We start from the raw sequence: 14,731 nt of genomic DNA on the forward strand, positions 1-14,731 counted from the left end.
AATAACTCAATGTAAAATTGAGATGTATTAGTAACAGTAAAGTGAGGGGTTTTAACTAATACTGTAAAATACTCTACCGTGTCTGATACTTTCATGAAAGATTCTGGCATCATCTCTGTTCAAAGCCAGCATGGACTCACTTAGTGCTGTAATCAAGGCAGATGGAGACTTTCACATGGGGTCAAGATAAATATTTTCTTAGAATTTAACTATACTCTTCCTCAGTAAATGGTATAGAAACAAACCTGAGAAACTTTGCGAAACGTAAATGTTAAGTGCAATGCATTTTCAACTTTTCTAATAGGCAATATGGATGATATGAATCCCTTTTTCAACTAATCAGGTTGCTTGCAGCACATCACTGTTATTTAGATAGTTCACAGCGCTTAAGTTTCAAAAAGGTGCATAACATACTGTATCAAAATCAATGTTAAATACAGAGATTCATTTGCCAAATGTAATGGAACACTACCAATCTCACCCTTAATGATATGGGAATAGTTTCTGTCAATTACAGGGGAACATGGACAACTCACAACTCACATAGCCATAAGACATGCAAAACAGAAACCGACAAGCATAAAACAGACACTTTATTAAGATGGAAATGAAGAATGTATTGCACAACATGCATGGATGCAGAGTTAGATACAAATAGAAAATTAAATATCAAAGGTAACAAAGACATACACCTAACATAAATGAGCCAATGATACGTTGCTAAAAGAAATGTATTGCATAGAAGTCCTCAGAAGAAAGTAATTGTTGCAGACGACAAAAGAAAAAAACTCTTTCAATTGTTTGGTGTGATATTGGCTTACAAAAAGCTAGAGAGAAGAAGCTACACTAAGTGATTTCCTTGACCATGACTGCATAAAACTGCAAAATATCCAGACCATCATGATCATACCTGAAGTATTTATTTAAACTTACTGCAGCTTATTCTTTATTAGGGATTATGAAAGGGTGACTTAAAACATAAATATACTTATATTTGAGCCACCTGCACAGTAGGAGCAATAAAAAAGTTTGAAGAACCAATGAACTGTGTAATGTCTTCCAGGCATTTACTAAATGTGGCAGGCGTACCTACTTTTTAAAGATGGTTTTAAAATGTGTTTTTCAAAGACTTAAATCAAGTTAAGCATTACACTAAAAAAAAAAATGTAAAAATTGAAGGCGTGGCAAAAACAGACATAGCATGCTCGTAAACTCAGCAGTCAAACATCGATAGAGCTGCTGAGTCACATACTGTACATAAGCTCAGGTTGGGAGTGTTATGTATCAGTGAGTAATGTATTCAAAATAAAAGAATTAGCATGCAAACATGTACATGACCTTTACTGTTAAAGGTGGAGATATAGTAAAGCACAATCCACAACAATTATCATGAGAAGGGAATTGAGAAAAAAACAAACACTTGTGCATAAAGTCAGCAGGATGACTCAGCATTAGCATGCATGATAAGAAGGTCCAAATAATTGAGTTGTTGCAACAGTCTTAGGTTCCATTTACCTTCACTGTCAGACATTGCACCTTGCAAGTCATCCATGATGAATGCGATATCTCGATCATAGCCTTTTGTCCGAGATTCCTCCCTCATATGTTGCTGTACCTCTGGCAGGGAATGACTGGACCCAAATTGGTCCCTGGAATCAGCTGAGATTGGTGGTAGGGGTCCAGCTGAGGCTCGAGCCATGCCCATAGGCTGTCCCACTGGACTCAGGGGGCTCTCCTCTTCAGAGTTCTGAGCCACAATGGGGATACGACCCCGGCTTTGGCTGATAGGTAAACTGGTTGGTTTTGCTCTGACCACGCCAGGTGCAAACGCTGCATCCAGGACCTCCCCTTCTGTTTTAAGTCGAAGTGAAGAGCTAGATAAGTCCCTTTTGATAGATAGGTCCAAACCATAAACTGAAGAGGGGCGGGAGGATGGGCGAGATGAGGGTCTTGAACGGGATCCACTTGGGTAGGTCCCATCATCCTGGACTGTTGCTCGTAGAGTGGATCCCAGCCCAAGGGACTGCCCAAGATTAAGAGAACCTGCTAGATTGGCCCCCAAAGAAGAGCCCAAATATTTTTGCTGCTCAGACAAGTTTTTTCTTATCCCAAATGTAATCTCATCCTGAAGCAACCTTGCTGTAGCTGCTAGATTTGTCACAGAGGAGGCCCCAGATCCCATGTAGTTGCCAAAGTCAGGCTCAAGGTCCCTAGTCTCCTGAATTGGAGAAAACTTCGTGATGGCTTTTGGGTCTATTAGGGCCTTTTTGTTCTTCATCTGTTTCTGGTAAAGGACAGCAGGTGGGAGTTGCTTTGCAGCCTGTTTTTCAAGTGTTAGCCTGCCAATACTATATTTTTCGCCTTTAGAAAAATGGCGAAAACTATCACTGGGAAGATACTGGGGAAGGCCAAGGCCTGTTAAGTGTTCTAGTCCCTCGGTTCCACGCCTGAACTCTTGTTTTATTTGCTGCTTAAGTAGCTTCAGCTCATAAGGCTCCTCCATAGTGTCATCTTCGCCTTTACCGTAACCCTGAAGCCGAGATGAGCCTAAAAAATCTGCCACCTGTAAGGGAAAAATAATATGCAACACATTAAAGTAAATCTATTATGTTGTTCTATGTTTAACAAATATTCATAAGTTTATGCTGTTTGATGTCCATATTAAACCTTGGCAACGTTTTTTAAAACACAAGATGGGCATAATCTCCTAACAGCGTTTCCTGTCGCTCTTCACAAAATGTACAAGAACTTTGTAAGAATTGGCCAGAACCTGATGTTAGGTTCTGCCAACATAGTAGAGCAAAACATGGAGCAAAGTTGTAGGACATGCCCACCCAGGCAGCTCTTTCAAGCACACGCCCACCTGGAGGCTCACTCAAATTTTCCTGTGACTGCATTCAGAGCTGGCCAATCTGAGGGAAGTGGGCATGTAGGGAGGGGGGCCTTAAAGGGACAGCAGCTGAAATTAATAATTTCAGGCAGAGGCTGAAATTAGGGATATTACTGATGCAAGTCTAAGTTAAAAAATTATGTTTTTGAGCTACACATCTTGCTATGCTAATCAATCTTGGACTGACATGAGTAATGGTGAAAGTGAGTATAATTGATCTCCATTAAGTGTCTCTCAACAATAGTCTAAATTTAACTTACAAACTAACATAATATAATGTATTTTATGTCTCTCACAATTATACTGCATAGTTGAATAGTAGCATGTATATAAGTGACCTAACTGATCTTTGATTTGCTTTTGGCTAGAGTGTTGTGAGGGCGTCTGATGTATCAGTCCCTTGCATTTGTGTATGTATTTATATGTCAAGCGCTCAGATGCTTAACATTAAGGAACGTATAAGTGCTCTATATAAATTAGCTTTTTTATACTACATTTAAATTTTATGTTGCCTTCAACAACCCTTAAAATTGGTATCATAGAGATTAAAAACAGTGTAGTAATGTTCTTAAGTTAAACTTTTTTCAAAGGATGTGAAACCGTTAAAGGGATGACAAAGGTCAAGTTATTAGATATTGTAACTGAAAAATATTTACCTCTGCTGTGCGCCTGACTTCTGCTGCCCTTAGGAGCCTGTCGGCCTTAGCCAGTTCCTTATCAGGGAGGCTGAATCCAGAACCTAAGCCACTGTTGCTTAGCCCTGTTGAGGTCTTAGTGAGCTCCCCTATATCTTCTATAAGTACATAGTTCCTGGCATTGTGGTGGTCAATATCTGCATAAAATGAATCAGCAGAAATGCTAGACATGGGACTTGAGGCCATGCTCCTCTCCTCTATTCCCAGTCTCAAGTCCAAGCTTCCATACTTTCCTCCAAGGTGAGCCACCCCATAGCCACTTTCTGTAGAGGTTGGCACAATGAGCAGAGGCTGGTTGCGTATCCCTTCGTAATTGGTGGTCATCTTGGGCTCTAAATCAGAGGATTGTCGCTGCTTTCCCTGCTGCAAAAGCAGAGCATGTTGGTAACTGCTTTGCTGCGTCTGAGCATGGGTAAGTGAAAGAGTTGGGTATGGAGACCCCTGTTGGTGGTAAAGGGCCTGTTGCTGGTACATATTCTGTTGGGTGTAGTGGCTGGTGGTTTGGGTCTGGGGAACATACTGGGCATAGTGAGAGTAGGGACTAGTTAGTGTGTTATACTGAGAATCAGCTTCTGTTTGAGGGGGGATAAATTGGTCAAACTCTGATTGGGGTGCTGTCCTTGGTCTCTCCAGGCCATCACCCCTGGCCTCTCTGATGTTGCTAACCTCACTGTCTGACATGTAGTCTCTTTCTTCTGCCACCCCCTGAAGATAGGCCCGCTCTCTCTTCTCTCGTTCTTTTAGCAAGGCTTCCTTACGTCGGTTGATACCCATCTCCAGGTATCTATAGCAACAAGAAAATAAGATTGATCTTAAAACTTTAGCAATAACAGTTCAGTGCAAAAAACAACCACAGCCAAATAACATTCTGTGCTCTCACACATTAGTACCTTACTGCTAGTGATGTGTGAATGTGGAGAGGTCTCACTGAGTGATGTCAAGGAAGCCTTTTAGCCCATAAGCTACTGTACCAGGGTAAAAAGGGAATCATGCAGATGAATTAGGAATAATGGTTGGGTGATAGGGGGGCTGGCAAAACAATTTACAACATAATCAATTGGATGCTATCGATATTAGTTAATGAATCGATGTCAAAAGGGATGTAAAAGCGAAATCTTTTCCTGACATCTATTGCATCTCACCGTAGCTTGGCGTCAATCTCTTTTTCTTCTTCATCAAGCTCAGCCTGTTTCTTGCGAAGTTTGTAAGATTCTCTCTCCACCAGATCAAGCTCCTTGTCAATGTCCTGTAGGATCTTTGCCCGAGCTATTGTTGTACTGCGTGCAAGACGCCGACGAGCAGAGTTGGTGCTGTAGCCTGACCTTCCTGTGACAGAGTCATCATCAGGAGGGGGGTCTGGTAGTGTCCGCTTTACCTTCTTACCTGTACCAGAGAGAGAGCCTCGGCCCTATAAAAAAACAAACAAACAAAGAAATACAGTTCTCATTTATAAAAAGAAATTCAACATAATTGCTTTAAATATTGGTAGGATAGTAATTAATTCAATTCTGCTTACAGAATAGCTGTCTGCATAGTATCCACCCATCCTGTCTTCTGTAGAAGGACTTAGGGATTTAGGATCAGACAGAGATTTTTGACCAGCCTTTAATATCCTAGGGCCAGAGGAAAATCTGTTTGGGTCAGCAGTCAACATTCTCTGCCCTCCAAGTGACTTTTCTGGAGACATGGGGGAGACTTGGTTGTAGAAGACTTTGGACTTTGATGGAACATCAGCTGTTAGATGAGTGCTGTAGGCCACTTCAATTGGTGTGTGCCTTCTGTCTGAGTCTGTCTGGCAGCTCAGACTACCACCTCTCTGAGAGTTCTCAGGAGCTGATATATGCTTGACAATCTCCACTTTTGTGTCCATTTGGACATTAGGTCGTTTGATCGTTCCAGAGTGGTCTGTCTGGACAGATATCTCTGCTACAGTCTGAATAGCAATGCTCGAGACCTTGGAGCCATGTTTCCCATCACTGCTATGTTTTCGCGAGCGTCTCCTGGCTTTTGTAGGGGCATCCCATTCATCTTGATCCTCATCATCAGTTTGGGCTGAGCTATCAACATTTCTTTTACTTTTCTTTCTTCTTCCAAAATGCTGCTTCTCTGCTGAATCTTCATCATCTGTCTGCACTCCACTATCAATTATTTTTTTCCCTGTGTCCTGATCAGCTTGAAGTTTCTTGACTAAATTTAAGTGGTCCTGACCTTCTTCAAACTGTCTCTGTAAGGAAAGAGTTGCACACTCATCTTTGACAGGCCAGTATTGGCCACTGTCCCCAACCCCTGCATATTTAGCATCTAGAAGATTCCCTGTGGTTCCTGTACTACCATAGTGTTCATCTAGCTGGCGCTGGAGTTGCAGTTGGAGTTGTTGGATTTGCTGTAGTTGTTCTTTTTGCTGGGCATAGGTCTCCTGCTGGGCCACCATGTGGGCATGGTGCTCTTCCTCTTGTTGAAGGAGGAGCTGCTGTTTCAGGGCCTGTAGTTCCTCAAGCTCTCTCTGGACCATAAACTGCTCTTGTTCACGATATCGCTGAATCTCTTGCCTCTCCCATTCCAGTTCCTCAGCAAGACATAATTGCTTAAGTTTCTCGAGCTCTAGAAACTCCCTCTCCATCTGATACTGGGCCATCTTAGTGTTGTCTAAACCAGGAAATATGGGGGAGGAGGCTAAGGCATCGAGAGAGGCTGCAATTGCTTCCAGGGTTGTATCTGAGTACATATCTGGGTATCCTGTTATGATGTCAGCCAAAGCAGTGGGAAGAAGCTCCTTGGGTAGACCTGTGTCAAAAGCGATTATCTGTCCTGGGTCGGTACTAGGAATGAAACCATAGGGATGTGGCAATGTCTGGTTCTGTGCTGTTGATGTAGGGGTTAAGGTTGTACTAAAGACAGAGCCTGGCTGAGTGGTAATTGCATATGTGGATGGGACTGGAGCAGCAACAGAAGAATAAACTATTCCATCAGAGGTTCTTAGAACAGTATTTACACCAAATCCAGCTGAAGGAACCTGTGAGTATGGAGCTGTAGTCATCCCAGGGTAGCTTCCAGTAGCTTTGCTAGTGAAGTCAAGAGGTATACCTGCCATAATCAAATAAATATTTATTTTATTTTTCATTACATTATAATTTCAGGAACAAACATGTTAAGGTGTTGAAGGTGTTGCAATTTGGATTTACAAAAGACTCCCACTGCGCATGCATTTTGGCTAGCAAGATGCAAAACCAAAATATTGAGGGAGAACACGCAGGCACACGCATGCATCTGTATGAAGACAAAACAAAACAAAACAAGCTTCTGTTAATAATAAATTAAAGCATGCATATTGACCAACAAAGACATTAAAAAATCACGACAAAATACACTTGTAAAAAATTAGTATACAACTTAACAATAAAAATACATGGCAAATTAAATTTACAAATGAAAGAAATCAGTTAAATACATGCCCATAATGCACGCTTAGGGGATGGTAACAAAAGCACAGAAATGCTACTCACCTGCAGAAAGTTTTGCTGCTGTGAGGTCTATGGCGCCATTTGTGGATTCACTGGGATAGTCATAGTCACTCTTGGGATCATAGGAGAACAGTCCTGCCTCTGTCAGGTTAGTCTCAGACATGGATGATCTTACACCATTCAAGCCTTTGACACCATACTGTCCAGCATGATCATATTGGTAGTGGTCATCTCTGTAGCCAAAACGGTTGTCAGGCTGAGTTGTGACTGGGGGCTGTGTTCTGCAGCTTCCTGTAAATGGTAGCTTGTAAATGACATCACAGCAAACACTTCTTCTACCAGCTGTGAGGTCAACTGGAGTACCATCATCATCGACAACAGTAGTCACAACTCCTGGGCTTGTGCCTGACAAAGCCACCATAGCTTGCAAAGGCCTGTAGTTTGATAAATCCATGGCACCTGTGGCCTCAAGAGAAAGGAAGGGACCTCCATTGCTGATAGCTGCTTTTGCCGGAGATGTAGCTTGCTTTACTCCAGGGGAGACTCCAAAGGAAAGATTCATTGGTATTTCTTGAGCTGTAGATGCTACAGCACTGACTACAGTCTGTGAGGTCACAGGTTTATATACAATCTGTGCTAATGGTTCAAATGGTTTGTATGTGGTGAGAGGTAGAGGTAATGACACAACAGGGCCTTGCAAATCAAGTGGTTTTTCTGCTGGTGTGTTGCTATATGAGGAAATGGTGGCTGTACATGTGACTATTGTTATGCTGTCAGTGACAACAGACAATGTAGTTGAAGGTGTGATTTCTGCACTAAGATTCACTATCTCAGGCTGCACTGCTGTAATTTGACGCAAACTAGAGTCACTTGAAACAGACTGTCGACATGACTCAGGTGGTGTCAGGTCCATACCTTGTTCAGTCATCTTTAATCCAACCTTCATGGTACGTAAATCAATAACATCCCCAGGGTAGATGATCTTCCCATTCTGTTTAGGCAGAGGTTGGACTTTCGCTATGTCTGGTTGTATGGTTATTGCTACACTTGGTGGAGGGGCCTGTGGGAGTCTTTCATGGACCACAGAAACAGTGGTTCTTTGGACCTCAGTAGTGACCACCTGAGTGACCAGGTTAGGCAGGCTTTCTGGAGGCTGGCCTGAGGTTGAAATTGAAGATGAATACATGTGGCTCATACTGGAGACCATTTTTTCTGGTCCTCGGATCTCTTGACTCTCGATAGACTCTTGTTGAATTTTAGTGATAGTGACTGGTGCCACAGATATGCCCTGTGGAATGTTTTGTGAGGTGGGCATTGAGGTTCTTCTTGTGTATGCCTCAGTGGTTATTATCCCGAGAGGATGATCATACTCGGAAGGATAGTTTAATACCTGTGGTATTTGTTCTGTTGAAGGAATTCTGTATGGAAACTGAACAGGATGACCATCAGCAGTAATATCTTTCTCAGCTGGCAAGTTTATGACCTGTGTCAATGGTAATATTGGCTGCATATTTATGGATTCTCTTCTAGTGGAAGCAAAGTCCTCAGTTGCAACCACTTCTGTGGGTATTTCATATGCTAAGGGATAGGTAAACATTTCACTTGAGGTGTATGAGGGCTGAACTATGGACGATATAGATGTTCTTCTCTGACTGGTGGTTTTCTCAGCTTTAATGACTCCGACTGGCATCCCAGCCATAGGCTGCACCATTGGTGGTATTGAAGCACTTCTTACATCAATATCCTCTGTTATAATTTCTGTGGGTGTCTCACGCTCAGGCTGCAAAGCTATGATCTCCCGAGGCACTGCTGAATGAGACACGATTGAGGATGTATTTGCTCCATGAACCAGTGGCTTGTAAGTATCAGAAGGTACTTCCGGTTGTGCAACGATTTGTTGGATTTCGATCCCAACAGGTAATGGTATGACTTGATTGACTGTAGGAGTTGTCATGTTAACAACTGTAGTTGATGGCATAGCTATGTCTGGTGTTGGGGTAACTTCAGCTACTAAATGTTGAGATTGCCGTATGGGAGGAACAGTTGCCACTGTTGGTATTCTTACAACAGTATCAGTTGAAATATCTTCTGCAGGTAATTCAGACTTTGAAGGGAGGGTCATAGCTTCAGCAACAAGATGGGGTTTCAACATATATAGCTGCTCTGTAACAAATGGCAGAACTTCTGGAGGCTGAACAGTTTGTGGTGCTTGAATTTCTGAAAAAGTGTCAATTATGTTTAAACCTGTTGCCATTTCTTGCTCTTTGAAGTGGGTTGTCACTTCCACATGTTGCTGTTGAACAGGAACTTGCTGTTGATGTTCTGGTACTGGGGATCGAAAATTAACAATGTCAGTAGGTATATCCTGTTCCTTTTCTGGTATTTCAATTTGAATTTCTTCCTGAGGATAAAGAACTGTGGAGGGGACTGCAGCTTGTCTGTTTTGAACAAGTGCATGTGATGGTACCTCAGGGTGGACTGGCACAGCAACAACTTCTGTCAGAGGCTGTTGCTCCAAGGGAAGAGTTTGAATGGGGACTGCAGGATATAATCGTACAGTTGAAACCTCCGTTGGAAGTGTTATGACCTCTGAGGCTATATTGTGATGCTGATCAATCAATGGTTTAGAACATGCTCCTTCTGTGGCTTGAATGATTAATTGTTGAATAGGAACTTTTTGCTCTTGGGGCATTATGTCCTCAGAGATCATTTTAGTTGGTGGAAGTTGTTGAGTAACTGATTGTGGTTCAACATATGGTTTCTTAATTGGAGCAGGCACACTTTGTAACTGAATAGGTGTATCATGACCTGATGCAAAAGATAGTGGTGGTTGCACATCAGAAGGTACAGAGTTTATCCTGGCTTTGACAGCCACAACCTCTAAGGGTGTCACTTGCTCTACTGCCACAATTTCAGCTGCAGGTGTCGGTGGTTGATGCCTTACAGTGGGGACAGAGGCTCTTCTGACTGCAGCTTGTGCTGAAAATGCATCAGTTGGTGTTTTCTGCTCTAATGGCATGGCATGTGCTCCTGACACTTTTGTAGATGGGATGGAGCCACGTCTTACAGGTGCCTGGACTGTTATTCCCTCTGTTGGTGAACCAGGCTCAGATGGAAGCGTTATCACCACATACGTTTGTAAACATTTTGCATGCCTGGGAGACAAGGGTGACTTGGGAGATGTTGCTCCCAGCTTTGACTCCACAGGGCGTGTGAGGCTGAGTGACAGTGCATTTGGAGGTTCTTTAGTCCTGGGCAGTGTTGCAGCTTTAGGAACCACATGATGAGGTGGCTTCACACTCTCTCCTGGTTTATGGCTGAAAACCAATCCAGCTGGAATTGATATAGGCTTTGGTGGTATGGGTGGGGGAGGCTTGGCGGTTTGACTAGGACCTGGTGTAACAGAAACTTGTGGCACTGTTGCTGTAGCAATTGTCATAACAGCAGAAATTGGGGGCTTTGGATAAACAGTTGGCTTGGGTAAAGTGCTGGGAGCTGGTGGAGGTGTTTCTGCTACTGGTATTTCTACTGTGTCTACAACTTTTCTAATAGGTTTAGTGGGAAATTGTGGAGCTGAAGTTGACACTTTACAGGCTAATGAAGCTGAATCCATACTGGGTATATTTTGGGCAGGTTGTGTGGCGTTTTGACTTGTTTGTGGAATAGAAGGAGTGGAAGGTATTGGCCCTGTGCTAGCTATGGCCTGTGGGATTTGTCCGAGCAGAGATAAGTTTTCCCCACTGGGCACTATAAACACTACATGCCCTTGTCTTGTTTGGGTAAAAACTTGAGGTACAGCCACATTATCTGGATGTATGTCATCCATTCTCGGCTGTATGTCCACAACAACTGACTGCATTGGCTGACTAGATACTGTAGCACCCATAGCTAAGGTGGTGCTCATAGTAGGGGTGGCATGCTGAACTGCCCTAACAAGTGGTAACTCTAATGTAGGTTCAGCTAAAGACACTGAAGTAGACCGAGGGGGTGGTGGGGGTGGGACCTTCTTTTTTATTATAGTAGTTGATGCTGCAGCAGCTGACCCAGGCCCCTGAGATATTTGAGTGGGCACTGGGACGATCCCTTGACGCATAACTGGGATAGAAGGTTGTATTGGGACTGAGTCTACCGCTCTAGCTTGGGTTGGAGCTGGGCTAGAGATAAGTCCTGAGGCAGGTGGTGGGGCTTGTGCAGAGATTGGAGACGTGGTTGAAACCAGGTCCGGCATTTGGACTAAGACTGGCCCTTGTGCAAGAGTAACAGATGCAGAAGCTGTAGTGGACACTGCAACAGGTCTTGCTGCCACAATTGCTGTAGGTGCTGGACTTGTTGCTGTGACTTGTATAAAAGTTGGAGCTTCCAAGGGCACCTGAGAAGGAGATGACACCAAGTCTGGCATTTCAACTACAACAGGTTTCACAGAGGGCTTTTCCACTAGGGCTGATGCTGGGGCTTCACCTGCATTAGCCATTAGTTGACCTTGAGCAGTTTGAGCTTTAGATGGATCAGACACCACATCTGGTATAGTAACTATAACCGCAGCTGGAGTGTGATCAGAGACTGATACCCTTCGAGATGGCAATGCTGAAGCTGTGGAAGAAGAAGGTGGCAAGATTTCTGGAATTGATTTGGTTAAAAATGAAGTTGGAGGTGTTGGTGTAGACAGTGGAGTTGAGTCCGATGAAAGAGGTGTTTGAGCCTGAAAAGGTGATGAAGATGTAGCGTTAGAAGCCAAACTGGAATCTGGAGTTACTGGTGAAGTTGGAGGAGACACTGGTGATACAGTGGAAGGTGTTGTGGTTAATTCTGGGGCTGATATTGGTGTTGGGATAGGTTTTGGCTGTGGAACTTCACAGATCACAGAGATGGGCTCCATCTCAGCTATTTCAGACATAGTTGGGATAATGGATGGCTCTTCTTTAGTCTCAGAGTCATCACTGGGAGTAATGTCAGAGGAAATACCAACTCCATATTCTTCAGCAAGACTATCATCCTCTTCCTCACCAGAAGAACATTGGGTAATCTTGAGATCTGGTATGGGGAACAATGCCTTTCTTAGTGCTGGATCTTGGGGGATCATAGGCCTAACAAAACCTATAGATCCACTCTGAGTACTGGTAGCAGCAGTCCCCTCGGAACGCTTAGGAGGTTCTGTAGGGCGTGGTGGAGCTGGTCGTTTCTTTTTCTTGATTGGCAGTTCATTGGAAGTTTCAGTACTTATAAAAGGGACATCAGTTTGTCCAGTAAGTGATGTCCCTTCAGTAGGTATTGTCACCACACAGGTTTCAACAATTTCCATAGGACTAACAACCTCTGATGAGGAGGTTTCCATGGCAGTTTGGGCCTGTTGAAACTCTTGCTCTATCATCATCAGTTCTCTCTTTTTTTGCATCATCTCTTCATAAACCTCCTCTGGAGATCTGAGTTTTGATGACCTGATGTCATAGACATTTTCAGGTTTGGGTTCTTCCTCTTGCAGTTCACACATCTTGAGATCAGGCTCCTCGACTAAGGATTCATAAAGATAGTCTTCTATTGCCATTCCTCCATAGAGTGGTTCAATATCAGGAGGACTCTCTCCTGGAATAGATTTTGTCTTCTGGATGATTTCCTCATATGCTTCCTCTGCACTCTTCAATGATTTTGCAGCTGTATACATATTTTCAAATGGATCAGGGGGAGTGTATGGTATCACTGTTGGTGAAGGCTTACGTCCTATCTGTACCGCTCGCCTAGCCTCTGTTTCTGATTCCATACTGACAGAGTACTCGGACCCAGATGTTCTATTTGTGTCAGTGATAACTGTAACCTGTCTCAGATCCTCTGAGGAGGAAGCATCTTCAGTTGGAGAAAGTATTTCGCCATAGGTCCCAACATCATCTTTGTCTTTCCTAGACTTATCTTTCTGTTTCATCTTTTCATCCTCAGATGAGTCCTCAATTGTAGGGAGAGGCTGGGTTAACTGCCTGTGTTTACCTTTGCGGTGTTGCTTGTCCCCTTTGACCTTCCTGCGACTTGGACTGCTATCACTGTCCTCCTCTAGAGATGAAGCTGATGTAGGAGAAGATCTTGGAGTAAAACTAGATACCTGAACACTAGATGATCCCTTTGAAAGGGATTCTGTAATGCTCTCTACTTCTTCATCAGTGCTTTGTCTCGTTCTCAAGACAGGAATAGCTTTCTTAAAAGCAGTGTTAGGCAATGTTTCAGTAACCTCTTGAGTAGTTGTAGTGTCTGTTTTAAGGGGTTTTCCTCTTGCTAGGTGGCCTACATTTTCTATGCTACTCTTTCTAGGCAGTGATTGAACTGTCACAGAAGCATTTTCAAGCTCGGCCTCCTTGATGACATCTTTATTTTTTACATTATCTTCTTTCTCATCTTCTGAAAGAGACATTTCTTCCTCATCGCCCATGCCCATTATCTGCTTGCGGATGAACTCTTCATCTTCTATGTTGGAGTCAGCACTTTCAGTTTGGATGTCCTCACTGCTTGAAGAATCATTGCTAACTTTCAGCCTTCTCCTCTGGACTTTTGGCGAAGGTGAGGGTGTGACTTCACTTTCACTGCTCTCTTCCATTGCTTGAAAAGTTAGACGTCTCCTTTCAGCAATAACCTCCTCCTTCACTGTTGTGGATGTGTCTGTGTTTTCATTATTTTTACTTGTATCACTATCCATCTGCCCATCCTTTAATTCCTGGGATATGGGTAAAATTTGGGGTTCTTCATCATGCTCTTCTTCTTTTAAAGTAGGCTTAGTAGCTGTCACAGGATCATCTTTGTTTTCCAGTACAATCTGCTCAGTATTAAGTGCTTTGTTGCTGTCATCTTGAGCCTAAAAAATGAAAAGAAGTAAAAAGATATGTGAAAAATGTTTAAAATGCTAATTAATATCAACAAACCTTATTTACTTGTAAATGTGAGGATATAGATTATGTAATGTGTTTAAATTGTTTATTTAAATGTTAAGAATAAATATTTATATGAAATATGTTCTGATATTGTTATTTTTTTGTTTGGATGTTATTTTATCACAGTCAGACATTTGGAAATAATCTAGCCTTGGTGCATGGCACTGACTGAGAGGGGATTGCAATTGTGTCAGCAATACTAATAAGTTGGAAGACCGTCTTTAATCAGGTTGCCTTCAGAAAACAGGTACTACAAGATTTTTTGAGTAACACTGATTTACAGAATGTGACAATGTCTCATGTAACAACTTCTTGTTTTTGTCCTTACTGATTACAGTAAAAGAGCTATATGCCAGAATGAGTTCAACAGTACAGTTACACAATTTTGAATTCATATAGTTTTTAAATAGCTAAATATAAAAATAAAAAAAACATTGAAAATATAAACAAAATGTTCTTTCAGTTAAAGTACAGTTTTGTTTTAACATAATTAAAATTAGTTAAAATATTTTTTAAACTTTACACGTTTCTTCCTTCTGGCTGCACATGTCTGTAGCATACCATTCAGAGCAATCCTGAAGTAGTTAATTTATATTAATTCACGTAGGTATTTTAATTTTGAGGTACACTTTACTTTATAATAAGGGAAACCTCTTATATTAGTTGAAAGACAAATTTACATTAAGTGTCCTCCATTTATCATTTTAAAACCGACCAACAATTTATTGGTGGGGGAAAAAATGTGTCTCATATAAAACTGTGCATTAAGTGTTGAAA

At 42.3% G+C, this 14,731-nt stretch overlaps 1 protein-coding gene across 1 annotated transcript in view; it reads right to left on the reverse strand.

The window, feature by feature from the left end:
* Positions 1-14,731, reverse strand: part of pclob (piccolo presynaptic cytomatrix protein b) — a 54,077-nt gene that overhangs the window by 16,715 nt on the left and 22,631 nt on the right. The window contains exons 15-20 of the mRNA XM_079346790.1: positions 7,089-13,878; positions 5,102-6,669; positions 4,728-4,993; positions 3,547-4,369; positions 1,516-2,563; positions 78-146 (exon numbers count right to left, since the gene is read on the reverse strand). Of these exons, the coding sequence (XP_079202916.1) occupies positions 78-146; positions 1,516-2,563; positions 3,547-4,369; positions 4,728-4,993; positions 5,102-6,669; positions 7,089-13,878 (10,564 nt within the window). The remainder of the gene's footprint in view (positions 1-77; positions 147-1,515; positions 2,564-3,546; positions 4,370-4,727; positions 4,994-5,101; positions 6,670-7,088; positions 13,879-14,731) is intronic.

The sequence above is a fragment of the Symphodus melops genome, assembly GCF_947650265.1.
Source record: "Symphodus melops genome assembly, chromosome: 6".
Taxonomy (NCBI): domain Eukaryota; kingdom Metazoa; phylum Chordata; class Actinopteri; order Labriformes; family Labridae; genus Symphodus; species Symphodus melops.